This window comes from Canis lupus, chromosome 27 (genome assembly GCF_003254725.2).
Source record: "Canis lupus dingo isolate Sandy chromosome 27, ASM325472v2, whole genome shotgun sequence".
Taxonomy (NCBI): Eukaryota; Metazoa; Chordata; class Mammalia; order Carnivora; family Canidae; genus Canis; species Canis lupus.
In genome coordinates, this window is record NC_064269.1 from 22,499,090 (window position 1) to 22,512,439 (window position 13,350).

The following is a 13,350-nucleotide window of genomic DNA, read 5'->3' on the forward strand; positions in this document are numbered from 1 at the left end:
ACTATATTCCAATACATAGGTAATAAATAAAGCTATAGGGATGACTGGGTGGCTCAGTGGTTGAGCACCTGCCTTTGGCTCAGGGCATGATCCCAGGGTCCTAGGATGGAGTTCTACCTCAGGTTCCCCAGAGGGAGCCTGCTTTCCCCTCTGCCTATGTCTCTCTCATGAGTAAATAAATAAAATCTCTTAAAAAAAAAAAAAGAAATGAAGCTATAAAAATCAGAAAATATTAATATCCCCTCAGTTTCATCAAGTATTATACTTCATAAAAGTCAATAAGGATTTATTCCTTAATAAGAATTTAACAATCAGGCCCACTTAACACCCCATAACATATAAAAATTTGATTATATATGTCTTGAAATGACACTACTGTACTATCATTAATACATATATAATAATTATATTGCACTAAAAAGCTAATTTCGTCAGAAAAATACTTCTTTCACCTATGAGGGTTACAGATATCCATATCTGAACTTAAGATGTATAAAAGAGAATGCAGTCATTTTCTGTTTAATTAAACTGGCTTCTAATATGGGGGGAAAGGAAACACATATTTCTACAAACTTAAAAAAAAAACAAAGTAAAAATAATAAATACATCAGAAATACAGTTTACCTCCATTATATTAAAAATGAAGTCTCATTTACTATAATGCTCTGTGTAAGCCCTTCTATTTAGTACTTTATATGTGAAATATTTTAATGAGAAGCTTTTTGATAAATATAAAATATTTATGGATTAAGTAATAATTCTGTAATTTTGGAGAAATGTCATATATTTACTAGTCACACATTACTATATTGTTCTGGAACAGTTGCAAGGTAAGCAATTGGATATTCCAATTCATTAGTCTTTATAAATCTCACTATCAGAAGACACCCCAATATACAACATATGTCAATCCTAGGTTTTCACATTTGATCTAACAGCATTTTCCCCCTTCTTACAAATATAACTAGACAAAAGAAGTTTTCTTTTTTCAAATTTAGAAAAAAAACAAATTTAGAACTGTAATTAATGAAATTGGAAATATAACTCTTCAGGGTGTCCGTGCATATGGCGTGGGGGTGGGAGATAACTCATCAAAAATTTTCCACAAATGCGCTCTTTTTTTTCCAGCATCAAAAGTCACCACTATTCAAACCAGTATCCCAGACCCATAGGAAAGCCTAACACCCACATAACAACCATTAAGACCTGGGCAGGTCATGAAAAAGATAACCTGCTGGATAGATTTTAAAAACCAAGGAAAGTTAAGAAATTGACTAAAAGCAAGAAAAAGAGAGTTCAGATGACAGACCTACTTACATGAAGAAGATTGGTTCAAGTCAATGAGACTAAACATGTCGATAGCACAGGGCAGGAAAAGGGTTCTTCCTGTCTGAGCCATTCAAATATCAACCTGAATAACATTTACATGAAAATCCGTGGTCCAGCCCATTTGCTTTTGACAATAAGCATCTACTGTAGGGTGGGGTAGGCAAGGTACTCATGGAAAAAAGTGAGACATATTCTCCCATGGGCTGGGTCAGCAAACACAGGCCACACATGCACACACGCGCACACACCACACACACACACACACACACACACACAAACACACCAGTATTTTTCAATATTTAAGTAGAAAAATATGAAGAATAATAAGAAATAGCTTTTAAGATATTAATGGGGATAATTAATAGGCATAGATAATTTTCCAGGGTTACTTTATCTTTTTCTTTTTTAGATGAAATGTTTATCTAGGGATCCCTGGGTGGCGCAGCGGTTTGGCGCCTGCCTTTGGCCCAGGGCGTGATCCTGGAGACCCGGGATCGAATCCCACGTCGGGCTCCCGGTGCATGGAGCCTGCTTCTCCCTCTGCCTATGTCTCTGCCTCTCTTTCTCTCTCTGTGACTATCATAAATAAATAAAACTTAAAAAAAAAAAAAGAATGTGCTTTAAGAAATGTTTATCTATACATTTTATGATCAGAAACCCTTCCAGTAAGCTACATTCACGTTACCAATGTAATTTTTGCTATTAGATCTATTTTAGAGGATTGGTGTGACTCAAGCAAGGATTTTCTGAGAAAAAAACTGCAGAAAAGTCTATAGAGACCAATTTCATTCTAACTTAAAAATAATGCCCTTGACTCAACGTCAGTTTCAATGTTCTAAAAAGAGAAGGAATATAAAATTGAATGCCAAAAACTCACAGCTTACTGTAACCTAAACAAAACTGAATTTCTTCATAAGTTTGTAACTAAAAAGACACCACACCCTCAGATCTACAGGACACACCCACCACTCTGAGGTTCATTTATAGTACAGTTATCAGTCAACTTCTACATGTCCCAATTTTGCAACTGGCAATGTTATTTATTCTCCAAGGTTATTAATGCCGCAGCACACACAGCCCGAGAGAACAGAACAGACAATGGCCAGAAAATCTTCTGAGATATTTCAAAACTGATTCTGTCCTTTGTCTCATAATTCACCTCCTCCTAGTGATAGCACTTCTCAGACAAAAACATGTAATAACATGAAGAACACCTCAAAGGGATGGAAAGACATTTTTTTTTGAACAGCCCAAGTAAAACAGAGAAATTCATCCCCATATCCCGACTGTACCAAGGTATCTTCTGCTGCTGCTTTTTTTCTTTTTAAGTAGGCACCATGCTCAGTGTGGAGCCCAACAAGGGGCTTGAACTCACTCACCATCCTGAGACCAAGACCTGAGCTGAGATCAAGAGTCAGATGCCCAACTGACTGAACTACCCAGGTGCCTTTTTTTTTTTTTTTAATTGATGTGTAGTTGACACACAATGTTACATTAGTTTCAGGTGTACAAGATAGTGATTTGACAAGTCTACACACTACATAATGCTCATGACAAGGTATATTCTGAGCTTTATACTGCTGATCATTCTGATTCTGGGTAATAGTTACAGTTGCTATTTTCTGAGTTTACTAGGAACCAGGTACTTTGCATGCATTCTAAAGTGTCTTGGTGGGGTCAGATCTGAGACTGAAGTAGTTAGAATAATCATTTTCATAGTCAGAATTTTCATGAAGCTCCTTAATTCTTGGAGTAACTGGGGACATGCCCAGCTATCTAAGCACATGTCCAGTTTGGCATTTGGGCTGCTGTTCAGACTCCGTGTTTGGAGCGGTGCCTAAGGAAAAGAAGACAGACTATAAGGAGAGACAGTTTGGTCCTGGAGAGAAACTGCCAAGAGTGCAGAAGAGGTGAGGAAGTCGGGCTAAATGGACTGCTAGGCCTAGCTACTGAAGGAAGCCGCAGTACTTGAGGTAGTGGGAGGCAACTACTGACCATTATTCCTCCCAGCCCACTGGATTGTCTATGTGCCTTGAAGCTGAGAGGGTAATTTTACAATCCCATCACAAGCAGTCCACCTAACACCGCAGTAGGACCTCACTCTGAAGTATTGAGACAAAAAGGGAGAGTCATCTCTCCACCAGCCAGGGAGACATCACTGAGTCATCAGACACAGAGCTTCAAGGAGGTCAGCATGGAGGGCCTGTGGATGGTAGGGATAACAAACAAAGAGGACTGCAGAGATTTGAGTGGTGAAACTAGCTTCCTTTCCCCACAATCTCTCAAGAGGTCACATGACCTTCCCTGGACCCCCTAGTTGGTGGGAACCTGAAGGACATTAGGAGATATTGGTATATGCCCCTAGAGATTCTTGAACATGTTGAGAAGGGACCGCATGGAGGAGAAAGGCCTTACTATTAAGCAGCAAGTGGACAAACAGAATTAAGACTTGTCTTTTCTCTAAATACAACCGACTTGGTTTTTCATGGACTGGTTAGGCTAGAACCCAGCCATTGCAGATATGTGTATGCATACATGTAACATACGTATGTATGTATTTGAAACCTCAAAAGAACCCTGAAAAGTAGTATCTCTGTTTCATGGGGGGGTCACAGGCAAATTCAGAGAGGTTAGGCTTGTCCCAGTTCACAAGGCTAATGAGTAACAGAGCCAGTCTTAAATCCAGGCCTGCCTCATTCCAGAGCCAATGCTATGTAGCTAAAAATTCAAAGTCGTTACTGGAAGAATTTTTAAATACAAAAGTAACAGAATAGAATAAGTCACCTTTGTGTACCCATTCTGCAGCTATTAGCTATTACCAACCTGTGGTCAATCTATTCTCTCACCCACTAAAACCATGCCTGCATTATTTTGCTGCAATTCCCTGATATCATAAACATTTCTTCCATAAACATTTCAGTCTGAATCTTTAAAGACAAGGACTGAAAATAATTCATCTTCTTCTTTTCTCTCTACACTACGATATTCCAAACAAATGAATTTTCTGGAAAAAATGAATTTTCTGGGTCAATAAAGGAATTCTGCTTTCCCCAAGAATGTCCAAAACTGGATCCCAAATTATTTTATTATGAGATATTCTTTTTGAGACGATAATCTTATTAGAGTCCTTTGCTCACTCAAAGATAAGATCCTTTTAAGAATACAGATGTTCACTTTTACCTCCCATTGTACTTTCTGACAAGGATACCAGAATGCATTTGCTTCTGTGAATATGGGCGATGAATAAAAAACAAATCCCAAGTTCTCAGGAATACCAATCCAAAGAAGGAGGCAGAAAATAATGGGGGCAAGGTTGTCAACTCAACGATTTCATTGAGTCCTCAGCCTCGATGTTTTATTTTATTTTATTTTATTTAATTTTATTTATTATTTTTTTGCCTCGATGTTTTAAATAGGCCCTTTAGGGACTATAAGAATAAACAAATAGGCATTCAACAGGTATTAATAGGCAGCAACCATATACCAAATTTATGCAGGGTGCTAGATGCACATCAGTTAAGAGCCAGCCAAAGGTACTCTCCACCAAGTTTCTGATCTACTACAGAAATAAATAGAAGAAAACAAAGAATTATAATGCAGCCAAAGTACAGGTGACAACAAGGAGGACTAGAGTTTCTGGGGTCCAAAAGAAGGGAGCAAACTCATTTTTTCCTGAGTGGGATAGTTGAGAAATGAGGAAATAGGGCTGAAAGACATGACTTTTCCAAACTTAGACAGAGAGAGAAACAGGGAACAATCTGATTTCTCAACTTCTAATTATCCTGATTTCCACCTCCAGTCTAGAACAACTGGAGATACTTGACTGTAAACACTTCTTGCTACCAAAAGAAAGGTTTTATGGAAGAGCTGGTTTTCAAATAGACCTCAATAGTCAAATAGAATTTGAGAAATGGAGAAGTGCATGTGTTCTGGGCAGAGAGAAGTGTACCGGCAGGTTTTTGTGATATATCCCAACAATAAATATTACTTGATTTCACTGACATGCAGGGATAAACATAGGCAAGAGGGAAGGATAGAAAGGTAGGTTGTGACCAGATTACAAAAGGACTTGAAAACTAAATCAAGTTGCTCGTCATGAAGGCTCTCTAGGGTGACAAAAATCCTAAAGTTGAATCCAAAGACTTAAGAAAACACCATAATTTATGGGTCACTGGGGTAAACACAGATTATGTTTTTTATAATTTTTATCTCATATTTCATTCCAATTCCCTGCACTTATTAATGAGAATGCTTAGATAATTGTTTTCTAAGGAGAATTTTCTATTTGTTTAAGATATGAGTTTGGGGAGTTTGAGAGGTAGGAAGTGAAGGTCTATTCAAGAAACAGGCATGAGAGAGTGAATCATGAAGTGAACAGGCTGCAGAGATTCTTCAGTGGAACAGAAATCTGAAAAGAGAATGGTGAGAAGTGGTGATAACAGCTACCAAGTGCAGCTGACAGACTAGTTTCTGGGGACTCTAGAAGAAATGGCACAGAAGACAGTATGAAAACCTTCAGGGAACGTGTGTGTACATTTGCCCAGGGACATTTGATAGGAGTTTCTATTATGATCTATTAGCTCCTGTTTCTTAATGGTGTCAAGACAATAGACAAAAAACTGTCACATATCCTAATGATGGTGGATTAGGAGATCCTTTTAGATGGCACATTTCTTAGCCAAAAAACTACCTTCAAGGTAATTATGAGTAATTATGATCGAAAGGTCTAAATTCAGTGTTCTATGAGGGGCTGTGAGAAAGGCTTATCCTTTGAAATTAGACAAATCTGAATTTGAATCCCAGGTTTACTAATTACCAACTGAGTGATTTTAGACAAGTTATTCAACCTCTTTGAACTTCAGTTGTCTCATCTGTAAAAGCAGAGAATACCTACTACTCAAAGTTGTGGAGAAAATTAATAACATGGCATATGGAAGTGCTTTCCCACAAAGTACCTGGTACACAACTGATATGTGTATCTTCCCCCTTGTTGGTGAAATCAGTGTCAGATAAAAGGGAAATTACTAGTAACCAAACATCCTGTAAGCTTCCAAGTCCAACTTCCTTTATTAAACTTTACAAGAACTGCTAAGTAATAGCAAAATAGATTCATTTCCTTTTTCTTTCCTTTTCTTAGCTACTCAATAGGATGGGTATTAAGGAACAGAAAAATGTCAGATACACTTTAAAGGAATAATGAGAGTAATTCATATAGCTCAGTAGTAAAAAGAACCCCATTTTAAAATGATTAAAGATCTGGGTAGATATAGCTCCAAAAAAGATGTATAAATGGCCAAGAAGTACACAAAAAGATGTTCAACATCATTTGTCATTAGGGAAATACAAACCCAAACCATCAAAACTACTTCATACCTGCTAAGATGGCTATAATACAAAAAAAAAAAAAAAAAAAAACCAGACAAATGTTAACAAGGATGTAGAGAAATTGGAAGCCTCATACGATACTCATGGGAATGGAAAATGGGATAGCCGCTTTGGAAACTTGTTTTGCAGGTCTTCAAAATGTTAGAATTACCATATGATGTAGCAATTCACTCCTAGGTATGTATCCAAAAGAATACCCATATGTGTACACAAAAACTTATACACTAACATTCATAGTAGCATTATTTACAAAGCCAAAATATGGAAATAACCCAAGTGCATCAGCCGATGAGTGGATACACAAAATGTGATATATCCATACACTGGAATATTATTCAGTCATAAAAAGGAATGAAATACTGATAACATGCTACAACTTGGGTGAACCTTGAGGACATTGCACTAAGTGAAAGAAGCCAGTCACAAGAGGTTACATATTGTTATTCCATTTATATGAGATATCCAGGTGAGGCAAATGTATAGAGACAGGAAGTGGATTAGTGATTACCTCGGGGAGGGTTTGGGGGTAGGGAGAATAGGGATAGACTGTCAATGGGCATGAGGTTTCTTTTTAGGATTGTCGAAATATTCTAAAATTGATTTTGGTGATGGTTGTGAAATTTTGTGAATTTATTTAAAATCATACAACTGAATAAACTGTTCAATATGTAAGTTACATATCAATTAAGCACTAAAAGAAAAAGGAAGAATGATGGATTGTTATATCCTGAAACAGAACTGTCTGTACCATTTGAGAAAATTATGGAGCTCAAGCTGTAGACTGAGGGAGGCACTCCATACACACCTCCAGAACCTGGAGAATTTGCCTACATGATATGTTATTTAGTTGTTTTGCTTTGGTTTTTTGGGGAGAGAAGTACCACTAGCACGCAACTGCAGCAATGAATATTCTCTGGGCATTGTTCTACTTTGTGCGTTTTTACAAAGTACCAGCACATCAAAGGATATCTAGGCTTGATTTCAATTCTTAGACAGACAATGATACCTGAGACTTCTTGGGGTCATTAGTGAATTTTAAGTCCCAAGTCAGCCTGCCTCTTAAGCAAAATGTTCAGTGTACTTCACCGAAGTCTCCTTCGGCATTATATCCTTGGGCTTACACTACAGAAGGGGTTGAAAGCCCCCAAGTGACTGAATTTTAATTTCATGCCATCAATGGTTAACATTTTCATGCATTTATGTATGTCTTATGGTATAAGATTCATTACTTTCTATAAGAGTGCCCATAATACTTCTAAAAATATATATACCCATAGAAGAAGACATAGTTAAAGCAGTGCTAAAAATAAAGTTAAAATATAGTCAAATGCTCACTTCCATCCTTAGGTCATCATTCATCCTGATGCAACCTAAAGGATCCGTTCCTGGTTGGGGGCCAACTTTAGGGCCTGGGCACCTGGCAATAGAAAACAAAGTTCCTTACTACAGGTGGAAAGACTGAGAATTCCAGCAGATACCAAATATTTCCCTTCCCTGCCTCAGCTTAACCAAATTTCTAATTAAGTTCATGGTTTTAGTAAGGCATAAGGAAAGAGAGCTCCAACCTTCAGCAGAGACCGGACAGAAACCAGAGAGAATCTAGCCAAAAATGAAAATAAAGAATTTGCAATTCAAAGCCTTGCTTCCTCACCCTAGATACAGGAAGGAAATTTCACCGAGGTGGATAGGGTTCATGAACTCCACTGACACTTTGAAACTTTTCCTAAGGAAGGTCAGTCTGTGGACTCAGAAAGGTGAGTATGGACAAGCTTTGAGCTTCGGGAGAGGGTAGGTGTGGGGACATGGATTTGCAGAGGCTCATTAACCTTGAGGAAGAAGGAATAGAATATGATCAAAGCCTCTCTGAATGAGTTAACTTAGCATATACAGAGTATATTCCTAAAACCTGGGAAACATTTCAGGCAGCCTAATCTGTCTTTTACGTCTTAGAATGGACATTAGGGAATTCAGAGAACAAGAAAAGTCACTTCAAAAAACTATAGAGGTACCCTTTTTTAAAATTTTCAATTTTCAGAAAGTCAGAGGAGTTCTATCACAAAAATTCCGTTAATAAACATGTTACGGCCTCAGGATACTAAAGTCTAAGTGATTAAAAGTTCAGGCAATAGGAATAGGCCACCCATGAAGAATAGGATAAATATATTTTGCTCTTTTAACTTACTTGTGTCTTCTAGTCACATCCAAAGCACCATCCTCTATTTCTCCATAGTTGGGGCTTTCACATGAAACCTGGATTTGTTTGGCTACACCTGAGAAAAGTGTCAATTCCAGCCGTGGAATTGCTGTGAGACTCTCTAGATGCAAGGCATCTGCAGAACAGAAGAGAATAAAACCAAATTTATTTCTGGTTTAAACTATATTTATAGATACATTTACATAAATACTATAGATATATAAATATTATTTATATTTACAAATATATATATTTATAAACATATATTTATAAACTTATAAATTATATATATATATATAATTTATAATATATAAATTCTTTTCCTCTTCAGAGATTGGATCACTGCTGAAAAAGCAGAGGTCAGTTCAATTCTATTAACCCTTCCCCTCCTTGATGCCTAGTTATATGAAGTGAAAATGCTTTTTTTTTTTTTTTTAAGCACAGTGGAAAGGGGTCAGAAAATCTTTGCCCACTAAGCAACTAGAAGGGTCAACAATCTGCAGTCAGAGGGTAAAATTCAGCCAGCTGCCTGTTTTTGTCAATAAGGTTTTACTGTAACACAGACACACCCCTTCATTCAATACTGCCCATGGCTGTTTGTGTGATACAACAGCAAAACTGAGTAGTTGCTGCAGAAACCATAGACTCTACAGCGCTTGAAGTATTCACTGCCTGGCACTTGCCAGAAACAGCTTTTCCAACTCCTGAAGAGAAAATGGTTAGACATTGTGATGGGGACCTGAGAAAAGACAAGGGAAATAGGGTAACAGACAATGTTTTTTGGAGGAAACCATCTTGAGTCTAGGAAGCAGCAGAGCTTAATAGAAAAAACAGGCTTTGGCATCAATCAGAAATTTCTAGTTCAAATCCTGGTTCTGCCACATACTAGTTGTGTAATTTTGGATAACAAATAAGTAAACCACTCAGAGCCTCAGCTCACTTACATTTGAGGTGACACAGGACATTAGGCAAATTACTCAGTGTTCCTCTGTTTTGTTGTTTTAAAATGGAGATTACATTAGCACCTACCTGGCAGGGATGTAGTGAGGATTAAATGAGGTAATAGTGATGTTAAGAGCAGAGAACTCTGCCTGGCATATAGCAGGCACCCACAGACACTGTCAGCGTTGTGGTTGTGTTATCACTAGTGTGGTGTGAGTAAAATCATTGCTATAAAGCACCCAACTATTGCTTGATACAAAATGGCCATTCCATTAGTCGTGGTAATAGTTTGCCCTTCTCCAGTTGAAATGATCCATAGATCAGTATACTTGTTATTTATTTCTTCTTAACTTATATATTTATTTTATAAGGATACCTTTTTTAAAAAGATTTTATTTATTCATGAGAAACAGAGAGAGAGAAAGAGGCAGAGACACAGGCAGAGGGAGAAGCAGGCCCCATGCAGGGAGCCCGACATGGGACTCGATCCCGGGTGTCCAGGATCACACCCTGAACCTAAACCTAAACCGCTGAGCCACCTGGGCTGCCCCTTAACTTTATTTTGATAATCATTCCATTTCTTTTGTTGTTTCAGAACCAGCCATTCACTTTTGCTTTCAACCACATCTAGGTTGTGATGAAAGATGTCACAACCCTGAGCATTTCCTAAGACAAAGCTCATTCCCCTTAGCCTGGCACTGAGTTATAGCCCATAATTTGACCGACAACCTGTTCCAAACATATTCTACTGTATCACAACCAAACTCCTCTTGCTTCCAAAATGACTTGTCTGACTTTGATCCTTCTTCAAACACTTGAGATTTTTGCATTTTTCTGTTTTATTTTTGTCTTCCCCAATAAGAATACGTTTTCCGTGCTCTTTGTTTTTCCAAATACAACCCGTCTTTCAAGGTCTGGTTCAACTCTCATTTCTTCTGTGGAGCCTTCTCTGAGTTCATTCTAATCTCCCTGATAAACTGTGAGCTATTTTAGGATTTATTCTCTGTTATACATAATATGGTGCCTTGCACACAGTAGGTGCTCAAACGTAAGTTGATTGATTGCATTCAGGGATAAACATCCAAATATTTAACAACTTTCCTGTACAAATATAATTGTGATTAATTATCACAATTATAATTATTGTGATAATAATAATTATCACATATATAATATATTATATAATATATAATAATTATTATAATTATTATAATAATTATTAATTATTTTCCCTTTCGAAAAGAACCCTACTCCCCAGCCATGCACAATAGGATGGATGTAAGGGGATGTAAGCCATGCTTACCTAACAGAGGCGTGTACCAGCATGTATGTTTGAAGGTCAGGAGTGTCTGATGTATTCGTGCCTCTTGACCACTATATTGTTTATGGCTACACTGCTTCTGAACAGAAAATTAAATAGTATCAGATATCTAAAGGGGTGTAACATAACATATTTCATTATCTATTCTCATCTCCAAAGGTATAAAGAATATCACTGGTCTCAACCCTGTGAGAGAGGTCAAAAGAAAATAAACGATTCCAAGTAATAAAGCTTTCAACATTTTGGTCAAAAGCTATACCCTATAAAGTATAATTCTCAATAAAAATCACAGTTCAATAATTTAACAGTATTTTATCAATTACCAATAGTCAACATTCTCATATAAACAAAAGCCTTGAGGAGAAAGGTATATATGAGAGGGAAGCTTAGTTAGTTATACAATATTTCTTCATGATACCACAATTAAGTAATTTAACATATTACCATATTGTAGGGTCTGCCAGAATCGTATGCATGTGTGTGACTAAGAAAAAATAGGGGCTCCTAGGTAGCTCAAGTCAGTTAAGCATATAACTCTTGATTTTGACTCAGGTCATGATCTCAGTCTTGAAATCGAGCCCTGTGTTGGGCTCTATTGGGCATGAAGTCTCCTTAGGATTATCTCTCTCTTTCTCTCCCTCTGTCCACCCTTCCCCATTTGTACGCTCTCTCTCTAGAAAAGAAAAAAGGTAAAAAAAGAAAAAAGTACGTATCCATTGCTTCATCTAATAATCTCTCAAAAATGATCTGGCTTAGAGTTCTAAGACTACTAACGCACACTGGACATAACTTTCTCTTTTGACATAGTAGTGATTCACAACTGACACTCAAATCATTTCAAAAAGCTTAAAACTTACCAGTTGTTCTTGAAATGGTTGTTGAATTCCATCTGTGCAGGACAAGGGATCAGAGTGAGGAGATTTCTCATCTAAACAGCTCTGTCATGAGAAAATGGTGGAGCATATTCAAAGGCAGAATGATGACAAAGATACAAATCACATTACACTTATGAGAAGACATGATACTACCTGAGGAGGGTCGTATTGGCCAGTTTGGTCAAGTATTCAACTTTAAGGGAAGGTTTATGACTGTAAAGTTTTATTGCATTTCCCTCCTTGCTTCTTCTAGGAATGAAATTTAAAGATCAGGGACAGGAAATGCAATGGTTTTGTCATTGAAATCTTTAGGCAGAGGCCAAGGAAGCTTGTTGGAGACATGTCATGTAGTGAAGATGGTGCTTGTGAAAACTTCACAGCAATTGAATTGTGACCTTAATCCAGGAGGCAGAAACACACCTATCATAGTTATATTGTAATATAAAATTGTATTGGTGTTGCTAATAGGATTAAAGCATATTTAGATGTGGAGGTTTTCCCACTTCAATTTATTGTAGGGGGCTTTTTAGGCACTCTGCCTAGCTTAATCTCCCACATGAATAATTTTTTTTCTACTTAAACAGATGTGCTGCATTATGCCCTGGAAACAGATAGATACAGACATCACCCTTCTATCTTCCCTTCCCCGGTCCCTTCCCCCAGTGCCAACCTTACTGTTCCTTATGTTCCTCATTTATGAACAAAAAAAGAGAAATTTGGCAAGCATCATAAGGGAAAGAAATACACTGAACTCTACCATGGATATATTGAGATAAACAGAAAGAAGCTGAAAGTTTAATTCAAATAGGAGGTAAAAGAGACAGTAACCACCCCAGCCCATCTAACAGTGCAGAAAGGAGGTGCCGAAGACTAAAACATTGGCCCTTTGCTAATAGATGCAGTAAATTCTAAAATGCTTCTTCCCTGAAAGATGTTATTAGGAGCCACTGACTAAATATGAGTTCTCCCCGCTTATTTTGCTAAATGCTTTCAGCGCAAAAGAGACAAAGTCCACCAGAGCATTTTCTTCTAAATTGGTTATTTAATTTTATGGTCAAAATCATTGTCTATTATAAATTAGCTTCCAATCCTTATACAAATTGGACCTCTTCCCCACAGTAAACACACATCACAGGGTTTTTTTTTTTTTTTTTTACCTGAAACAGCAAGCCATGGAGGCGTCCTTTAATTAATTTCTTTCTCAGTGATTCAGTTGTTGCTATAAAGAGAATTCATAATCAGCTTAATATGACAATTTGTAACCCCCTTTCCCTTCATTCCTTTCATAAACTTTTAACAGTTTT

General features: G+C 37.2%; 1 protein-coding gene across 1 annotated transcript in view; it reads right to left on the reverse strand.

Moving 5' to 3' along the window:
• The window catches only part of IRAG2 (inositol 1,4,5-triphosphate receptor associated 2), a 122,796-nt gene that overhangs the window by 32,595 nt on the left and 76,851 nt on the right, over window positions 1–13,350 (reverse strand). The window contains 5 exon segments of the mRNA XM_035706789.2: window positions 8,050–8,131; window positions 8,897–9,044; window positions 11,154–11,250; window positions 12,029–12,109; window positions 13,204–13,265. Of these exon segments, the coding sequence (XP_035562682.2) occupies window positions 8,050–8,131; window positions 8,897–9,044; window positions 11,154–11,250; window positions 12,029–12,109; window positions 13,204–13,265 (470 nt within the window).